The sequence below is a fragment of the Vigna umbellata genome, chromosome 4, assembly GCF_029865625.1.
Source record: "Vigna umbellata cultivar VRB3 chromosome 4, Vumbellata_1.0, whole genome shotgun sequence".
Taxonomy (NCBI): domain Eukaryota; kingdom Viridiplantae; phylum Streptophyta; class Magnoliopsida; order Fabales; family Fabaceae; genus Vigna; species Vigna umbellata.
In genome coordinates, this window is record NC_142168.1 from 24139766 (window position 1) to 24150502 (window position 10737).

General features: G+C 32.1%; 1 protein-coding gene across 1 annotated transcript; it reads left to right on the plus strand.

Annotated features, from left to right (window-relative positions):
- The first annotated feature begins 5664 nt into the window (after positions 1–5664).
- On the plus strand, positions 5665–8781 carry LOC148199648 (BAHD acyltransferase DCR-like). Its single transcript, XM_088111262.1, has 2 exons — positions 5665–6214; positions 7595–8781. The coding sequence occupies exons 1-2, from the start codon at positions 5765–5767 to the stop codon at positions 8480–8482; spliced, it is 1338 nt and encodes a 445-aa protein (XP_087967388.1). The 5' UTR covers positions 5665–5764; the 3' UTR covers positions 8483–8781.
- The last annotated feature ends 1956 nt before the right edge of the window (positions 8782–10737 follow it).

Consider the following 10737-nt stretch of genomic DNA (forward strand, 5'->3'; position numbering starts at 1 on the left):
AAACCAAATTGACGCAACACGCGTTCAGGTAGATGTCGATGAATGATGTCGCCTAATCGGATCCATCCCGAGTACATAATTATGGCAATCAATGGACATGTACGTCTGTGCGAAAGGTATGGATTCCAGATAACTAAATCATAAGTGAGGGCATCCAGAAATGTTCGGCCCTCTGTCAAACTCCAACCCACCCTCGGGGGTATGTATCGTGAAGCACGTGGATCAAGTTCTGTGTACCTCTCAGACACTTGCCTCCTTCCCATTGTAGGAAAGTGCTCGTATATCCAACTCTACAAAAAAACATTACTTCAATCGTGGGTTTCATTGTCAAACAATATTAAAAAAAACGTAGAAGATGATAATGTACCTGTAGAAGAGTGGAATATCCAGCTATTTGTCTGATCTCATAGAAGCTAGCATCTCCTAGCTGCTCATATGTATGTGCAAGTGCTGCTGCTCCCCAAGCATATCTCGAACAAGCATTCAAGTCTCGCAAGAGAAGGAGATATGATACCTTAATTAGAGTCGCACTCTTATTCGTAAAAATTGTGCATCCAAGCAGATGCAACAAATACGCCCGAGCAGCACACTCCCAACGCTCCTGCTGGATGCACTCCTGGTAGACCTCGCGTAGCCAGCTGAGCCTAACTTTTGGACCACGTGACTGTTTCATCTCAGCTGAAGCTTTATCGCGGTCCACACCAAGCAGCTCCATGATATGAGATCGAGCCTCATCATACTCTAACTCCTCAACCTCACAAAACTGTCCCATGATGGGTAGGTGGAGCAAATTCATAACGTCATCTAATGTGACGGTCATCTCACCTATCGGTAGGTGGAAAGTATTAGTCTCTATGTGCCACCTCTCCGAAAGGGCAACGATCAATCCATGATCGGCATACTCGTATGAGAGGTTCACTAAACAACCCAACCCCGACGTGGAGATATAAGGCTCAATGGCCTCATGATACATTCCAAAATGCTTCAATTTTTTGCCATGGGTGACAACCTTTATCCCCCTTCGATCCTGAATACAAACATAATTATATAACAAAAAATGTAACATTTATTAAACAATTAAAATTTAGATTCATGACTAACCCGGCCTTGCCATATGGCAAATGCAACATGCTGGGTATAGTGAGTAAGTAAGGAGGTGTCATGTGGACCTCCTGGGAATCCATCATCTTCAGCTTGGTCTTCATCTTCATCTTCACCTTCACCTTCATGTTCTTGTTGATTACAGTCATGCTGCTGCTGAATATCCTCCTCTTCAACGTAATCATCCTGACTATGTCCATGCTGTAATAACTCTTCCTGCTCCTCATTATCATGCTCATGAATAACGTCCGCGCGATATTCTTCTACTCGTCTTCTACGAGCAGATGTCGTAGGTCGTCTTCTTTCATCTGATGCTTCACTATGAGAGGATGAAGCCTCACCATGATATCCACCTCTAGTTTTAACCATATCTATTAACCAATTATATTATTAACATATTATATACAAAAAAATAATTAATAATTTAATCAAAAATATTCAAACAAATAAAAAATAATATAAAAATCTAAAAAAATTACATATATAATAATTAAATTATTACAAAACATTCCAAATTAATAATTATTATTTATTTCAATAAACAATTTAATTATTATTTTAATTTTAAAAAAATTAAAAAAATGATATAAAATTAAATATACGAAAATAAGGGAGTCACCACGTAAATGCTTTATATTTCTATATTATTTTAATACCTAGTATAAAAAAAATCTTTTTAACTAGTATAAAAAACCCATTTTAAATTAATATCTACTTTAAATTAATATCTACTGGTTACTACGTATTAATATATTACATTAGTAAAATATCTACTGGTTACTACGTATTAATATATTACATTAGTATTTACTATGAATGTATTTACTACTTATTAGTATGTAATGGATAGTTTCAGTAACCATTTTAAATTAGTATATCCTAGTATTAAAAAATTATTTTATATTAATATCTTCTACATATAATATAAATAAAAAACACTTCAATAAATAAACATAACAAAAAACATAACAAAAACAATATAAAGAATTAAAAAAAATATAATAATCAAAGAAACCCTAAAAATTCAATTCAAACGCCACTCGAAATCCGGTGCTGTATTGGCCGCATATCGAAATCCGGCGTGCATCCCAGCTAAACCGCACTTCGAAGTCCGGTTATGTTCTTTGCCGCACTTCCAAATCCGGCTACCACCTCCAGCGAACCGCACCTCGAACTGCGGCTCCAGTCCTTGCCGCGCTTCCAAATGCGGCGCACCTCCAGCGAGCTCCAACTGCGGCGTGTAGCGAGGCGCACTTCCAACTGCGGCGTGTACCTCCAGCGAGCTCCGGCGACCTCCAGCGACCTCCGATCCCCTCCAGCGACCTCCCATCCCATCAGATCACGACCCACATCCCCAATCACTACTCAAACCCACGTCCCAGATCACGACCCACATCCCCAATCACTACCCAAACCCAACCAAGCACAGACAAACCAAACAGAAAAACCAAACAGACAAACACTATATTACATACTAACCTGGACGCCAGCCACGAACCCGAGCAGAGCAGAGCCACGAACGCGAGCAGAGCAGAGCCACGAACGCGAGCAGAGCAGCGGAGCGGATGGCAGAGACACAGATCTAGGGTTTGTGAAATGCGGCAGAGTGAGATGCGGCAGAGGGGAGGGGAGGGGAAGAACGCTTTTCAAATTTTATTAATCTTTTTAATTAATTTTTTTTTCTCTCTCTCCTCTCTCCTCGTTGACTGGTAAAAGGGCACTTTTGGAATTCCATTTTTTGTTGGAGGTGCAGGATGAGGGTGGTGAGGTGCAGGGAGAACGCCTCCAATATAACCAGTCAAAACTGAATATTTTATTTTCAAAAATATGTTAAAATTGTTCTGTGATAGACTATTTTATATGAAATAAATTGGTTCTTATGCATCTTTCACTTAAAACGTTATAGGCCGATGCTAAATTGTATAGTTATATAAAATTTTAAATAATATTTATCATACTTTTTAATAATAAATTATGTTTAAAAAGTACAAATATATATTAACTATATGTCATTATTGATAAGAAAAATGGTAAGCACGTTATAAAATAGTTAAAAATAAAAATATTTTATAAATGAAAATTTAATCATTTTAATAATGATTATTAATCGAATTTTAATCATTATAAATAGAATAACAAAATTAATCGAATTGTATTTTATAAAACTTATTCTTATTTTAAAAAATTATAATCTTTTCTTTCTTTACTTTTTAATGTTTTTACTTCTTCATTCATTTTTTTTAATATCTTCTTAATATTAAGGAATATTATAGGAATTCTATATTAAAGCATAACAAATTTGTCTAATAAAAAATTTTGTGTTTATTTTTACCTTTTTCAAAGATTTTGCGTACTTGTCTTATCATCTAATTGAATGTAACTAAAAAATTTAAAGTGAATATTTACATATTTGATAATTAAGGTATGTTTAGATTATTAACTTGAGTGTTGTTTGTGTAGTTAAAATATCATGTGAAAGTTAGGACATCGGAGTATAGTTGAGTAAAAAATTTGTTCTATGTTGATAATTGATAATCTTATATATATATATATATATATATATATATATATATATATGTGTGTGTGTGTTTAGTTTATGAAATTATGCAAACATATTGACCAACTTCTTCATTAAGAGAAAATAAATTGATAAAATTCTAATAATATAAGAATGGATTGGTTGTTAGGAGAGTTATGACTCATTGAGTAATATACCCCAAATAATCTTTTACCCTCCAATTGAAAAGTTTATCATCCATGATAAATACACTTATTTCATCTCCTTCATTCCTTGGCACACCTCTTGCCTCACTTCTTCACCACCACCAATTAGCATCAAGCTTGACGCTACCAAGGTCCATGTGAGCTTTCCAAACCCATTCCCTCTCTCACATCCCAAAACCCTAAATGCTCTAATCCAAAACCAATGGAAACCTTCAACAACGGAGGCCGGTGGCGAATTCTACTATGATGACATTACACAATAGAATATGAGTTCGAAAAGAGGTGATGGAGGCATAAGAGCTCTTCTAAAACCGATTGGTTATGAGATAGACATAGAAGAGGAACATTAAAGCGATGAGGTGAAAGAGAACATCCTTAACAAAGGATGTGGGATCGGTAATGAAGGTGCGACATAGATGACAATGAAGTCAACAATAAAAACATGGGACAAAGGTGTCAGAGGAGAGGATGTCGTCAAATTTAGCACGATACTACTTTTGGATTATATAATCTATAATGTATATTCAAATTTGAAAAGTACATTTTGAAATACATAATTCATATTTCTTTTAATGTATTTTGAATTACACAATTCGAAATGTAAAATTTTGTTTTTTATTGTCAATTTAACAAATATAAAATGGGAATGACAAAATTTAACCCTAAACCCTAAACAATAAAAACATGGGAATGACAAAATTTTGTTCTTAAATAAAACATTAAAATGTAAAAATAAATTATTTAACTTTAATTTAATTGAAAAAGTCATATTAATTTTATTTAAGAAATATTAGGATTATAAAACACAAATATAAGACAAAAAAAAAACCTTAAACATAGAGTCTAAATTATTAATTAAGTATTTTTTAATGAGTAAATATTTATTTATGCTAAAAATTATCATTATTTTAAGTAAAATTTTATTTATATATTTTATTTTGATGTAAGTATATGCATGCTATGTACCTTGCTTTTTCCATAGAATTTTATTTAAAACCCAACTCATTTGTCAATTTTAAAAATAAATATGTTATGGTCCTTCATTTTATTTCGACTAGTTTTCTTAACCACATATATCAACATCTTCTACCCTTATCTGTAAATAGTATTTCGATAATTTCTTAAGAAAATAACTACATTTAAAAATAATAATTATCATTTAAATTATATATCTTAAGAAAATTTTATTTCAAATATTAATTACAATATACATTAAAATATTTAGATAGAATAAAATATTAACATATCTTTAGTGACAAAATATAGATATATAAAAAAGTATTTCATTTTTTCATACAATATTCTCTCAATGCGATCAAAACAAAATTCACAATATTTTTCATTTTAAATATAAAAGGCATCAAATAATTTCAGCAGTATCTTTATTTTATTACAATCTTAACTAAATACTAAAGTTTCTTTCAAAAGCAAAACTAATTTAGCTCAAAAAAAAACTAGTAATTTTAGTAAAGTTGCAACTACATTCCAACCACATTTTAGTAAAAACATATCTTATCACAATAACTGGTGCATTAATAATTTTTCAATAAGCACATAATTGAATGATAAATAACATAAAATGAAATTTTTTATATACTCATCCAACACAAGCATATATCAATTAAGGAACTCTTAATTAAGTGTTGTGAATTATTTATCATATTAAACAAAATGTAAATGGTTATTACAGTATAAGTTTTGTGTTGTTACCAAACATTTCTGCATCTATAATTACATCCTACCAATCTACTAACCCAATAAGCGTTATTAATTGGTCACAACCGCTTTCATGAATTCCATAAATGCTTCCCAACAACACTGCTCTCTATAATAATAATCATCTGAACTCACAAACACTGCTCTCACACATCAAACCATCTCAGCTCAGCTCAATTCAATTCAATTCACAGTTTCTTTTTAACCCAGAAAAGGAAAAAAAATGGCAGGTGAGGTGGTGAAGAAGGAAGAGTCTCTGAACCTGAAAATCACCAACAAGAGTTATGTGCAACCTGAGGAGAAGATTGGGAGAAAAGAGTACCAGTTGGTGACTTTTGATCTTCCATACTTGGCCTTCTACTACAACCAGAAGCTACTGTTCTACAAAGGGGAAGACTTTGATGGCATGGTTCAGAAGCTGAAGCTTGGACTTGGTGTGGTTCTCAAGGAGTTTCACCAACTGGCTGGAAAGTTAGGGAAAGATGAAGAGGGTGTGTTCAGGGTTGAGTATGACGATGACATGCTTGGTGTGGAGGTTGTTGAAGCTGTTGCTGATGAGATTGCTGTGGATCAACTTACTGTGGCTGAAAGTTCCACCAATCTCAAGGACCTCATACCTTACACTGCTGTCTTGAACTTGGAAGGCATGCATAGACCCTTGCTCGCAGTTCAGGTAATTTCATTCTCATGCATGTTCATTTTGTTATCTTGTTCATCAAATCATTCTAGTTTATACTTCAGTCATCAGAGTATACGCTACCATTTTTACTGAATCTGAAATGTAAAAAGAGATCGAGTTTTTATAGGCTTTGATTTTTCTTAAAACCTTGTTTTACTATGTTGTATCAGATCTAATTTGAAAGAGGTTTTGGTTGGTTTCATTGAAAGCCATTTGGTATGTTTTTTTTGTTAACTTTTTTGTTTGCTTATTTTCTCCTAATTTTTCTAGGAAAGAAGGTTATGATTATTAAATGGAACGAACATTTTGGTTTGTCTTGAAAACACCTCTCTTTTTTATCTTTTATCTTTTGTAGCTTCCATTTGAATCAAAGCGTGTAGGTATACAGAAAAGCTTTGAAATTAGAAGAATGGCAAACTGAGCCCACTACCCTTTGAATGATTTCTATAAGCGGTTAGAAGTTGTATAAATTAAAGATCGCTTTCAGCTTTTAACAAAAGAATATTGGTGAAAAACATCAAGTCACTACAACCATTTTTCGTGTCTCATTTTGTCAATGACAAATATGTATTTAACAGTTGAGTACTAAATTTCTGTCCACCAAAACATGCATCATTTAATTGCTAAATTTCTGAAATGAGTTCATTGTAGTCATAATTTTTTGAAAAAACATCACATTTCATTTCATATCTTTATTATATAATAAGATTGATTTAACTCAAAACTATTGTAATCACGTTCGCTTGAGTGGTGCTAAAATGGAGATAAAGTTTATGCAAAGTTGGCATGTGATATATAACTACTGTCTGATACATATATGCTTTGGAGTTTTTTAAGTCTAATAAAGAAATTAATTGGAACATTCTGAGGAAACATGGTTTTCAATTTAAGTCTTCTATAAAATACTGAAAATAAAAAGATTAAAATATATATGGGTCTTACAAGGTTTCATTTTTTAGAAAGAAAAAAAAAACACTTGTGAGACCTACGATAATGACTTGAAAATGGCATGTGACATTGTAGACCCTACTTAAAACTAGAATTAAACCTTAGAGTCTTATGAAACCATCCATTGTACATCCTCTAATTAATATGAGTGACTGCATAATTAAACTAAAATCAATCTAAACTCAATCTAACAGTTGAAATTGAATATCTTTTGATAAATAATAAGTATCATCATTATCCACAAGTGTAGGTGAACAATTTATTTGACAATGCTGTGTGTTAATTTTCTGAGAAACACTTTAAAACTCTACGTTGTGCCATTATAGTCCACCCCACTCATTACCTATCACATAATGCAATATAATATATATATATAATATTTTTTCGATTTTTGTTTTCATTTCGAGTTTTTTATTTTGTCCATAGTTAACGAAGCTGAAAGATGGGCTTGCGATGGGCCTGGCATTCAACCACGCTGTATTGGATGGGACTGCCACGTGGCAATTCATGACATCGTGGGCCGAGATTTGCAGCGGGTCACCCTCCACGTCAGCACCACCGTTCCTGGACCGGACCAAGGCCCGGAACACGAGAGTGAAGCTGGACCTCTCCCTGCCCGAGCCCAACGGCCAACCAACTTCCAACGGTGATGCAAAGCCCACTCCAACTCTTAGGGAAAGGATATTCAAATTCTCGGAGTCAAAGATCGACAAGATCAAGTCAACGATCAACGAGAACCCTCCATCGGACGGCTCAAAACCGTTCTCAACATTTCAAGCTCTTTCCTCCCATATCTGGCGCCATGTAAGCCATGCACGTAACCTGAAGCCGGAGGACTACACCGTGTTCACCGTCTTCGCCGACTGCCGGAAGAGGGTCGACCCACCGATGCCGGAGAATTACTTCGGAAACCTAATTCAAGCTATATTCACCGTTACGGCGGCTGGGCTTTTAGCGGCTCATCCGCCGCAATTCGGTGCTTCATTGGTCCAGAAGGCCATTGAAGATCACAATGCGAAGGCTATCGATGCACGTAACAAGGAGTGGGAGAGTGCACCGAAAATTTTCCAATTCAAAGATGCTGGGGTGAATTGCGTGGCTGTTGGAAGCTCACCTAGGTTTAAGGTTTACGACATTGATTTTGGGTGGGGTAAGGCTGAGAATGTGAGAAGTGGAACTAATAACAAGTTTGATGGGATGATTTACTTGTATCCAGGGAAGAATGGAGGAAGGAGCATTGATGTGGAACTAACCTTGGAGCCTGAGGCTATGGCGAGGTTGGAGAAAGATAAGGATTTTCTTTTGGAAGCATGATGAAATTGCAAGAGAAAGTGGCTAGAATGAGCAACTGTTGAAGTAGTTCTTCTACTCGGATTATTGAAGGGGCGACTTAAATGTCCAATTATGCAATCTGATGTGATTCATGAATGCTGTTTAATTTAAGGTTGTTGTTGTACTAGGTTTTATGTATTTTTAGTTTGTGGCTTTATGCTCTTCATTTATTTTCAACCTACTGATGTTTTTTTTCAACTATGTATGTTGTGTAGTCAAATGACAAGTGAAAGGAATAATTGTGGGAGTTTTAATTTTAGCAATATAAAAGTTGTTTTACACTTCCTGTATGAAATGATGTTTTAGATTTTGATGAACCAAAAGCTACAGAAGATAGTGTTTGAATCTTAGGAATGCAAATGGGTTTTGTTTTCATGACATAGTTGAAAAGAAGGGAACATGTGAGAATTTAAGGTATAAAAATGTATATAAAAAAAAAGGATTAAAATATTTTCTGTCTCCCTAGCACATAAATTAAAATAATTAAATGTGTTTGTTGAGTTTGGGGGAAATAATATTGAGAATTTGGGTATGCCTCTGATAATATTGAGAAAGTATAGAGGGGCATTGTGAATTAAAACGTAGTAGGCAAGCCATAATGAGCCACACATTTAGATAGATTGAACTCAAAGCAACTATACTAGGCACGTGTATAGGGTCTAGCTAATGTTCTTTGTTTTAGGGCAGTTAGGAACCAAACTTTGTCATTTTATCCAATGTGAAGATATTAATTGCAATTATGATTTCAAACGTATTTTTCTTAAAATCTTATAGGGATTTTCAAATTGTGGAATGAACATCTTAAACATATTAGATATTTGGAGGTGATTTAACATGAATCTAATAGAAAATTCTTAATGACTTTGATAAATATAATCTTATCAAATAAGTTAATGTTTAATTCACCCTTATAAAATTAATATAAAGAGATGTTACATTCACTTTAATCGATGTGAAGAGAGTTTTGTCCGATTCATGTAAAACTTAATTTAATTTTTGGAAACCTAAAATAATGGAAAAAAAAACATCATTTAAAAAGAAAAACTGACCTTTGAGAAATGAGATTTGTGTTTCCTTATACTCATTTATTGAAGGAACGATGGTTTGTACTAAGTTGTGTGTATGATTGTTTGACCATGGTGGAATGATGGTTGTGATTGTGGGAAAGATTTGGAGTGTTGAAGTGACAAGTGTGAGTAGTAAGAAGTAGTGTGAGATTCAATAACAAACAAGTTTAATATAAAAGAAAACAAATTTAACGTGTTTAGAAAGAGATGAGAAAGAAAAAAAATATTAATTATCGATTAAATGATATTTCTAATAAATACAAATCTTATTAAAAAAACTCTAATTTATTATTTTAATATTATGTTAAAACATAAATTTTAAACTTAAATTTAACTTATAAAACTGATTTATAAAATAAAATTTACATTTATATATATATATATATATATATATATATATATATATATATATATATATATATGTATATATTAAATTAATTTTATTTTTAATAGTTTCTAATTAAAATAATATTTGTGTTTATCCAATAAAGTATTTGTTCTTTTAAAGTAATGTAGCCAAGTGAAGGGTATCTTATTTATGAAGATGTTATCTCAAATTTTCATCACGGAATGGGTAGTTTTGAGTGATCTAGGATGTGTCAAACATGTCTTTGTCTTGGTCGTTGCCACATGTTTTCTTTTTTTTAAAGAAATATTTTTGGTACTTATTTAGTATTTTCCTACCTTCTTTTGGACTTCACAATTGTTGCAAAAATCTAAATTGTTAATGAATTCTAAACAATTTGTACTATATAATTTAAAAATTTATTACGGATTTTACGGTTTATAAATTATAAATATGTTATAATGGCATAATTCAAAAATATATTTATGATTGTATACTAAAAAGTATATTTTGAAATATGAAAATATATTTTGAATTGTATAATTCATAAATATTTTTAAATTATATAATTCAAAATATTTTTGTATTATATAATTTAAAAATATATTATAACTTTGTAATTTAAATTGTTTTTGGATTGTATAATTAAAAAATATATTTTAAATTATATAATTTAGAATCTATTTATTTATAAATTGTGTTTTTTGGAAACATAATATAACTTGAATGATCTAAAATATATTTTATATAAAAATACATCCTAGGTTGAATAATTCGAAAATCTAGAACATATTATGCATTAGAAAATATATTTGAAATTAAGT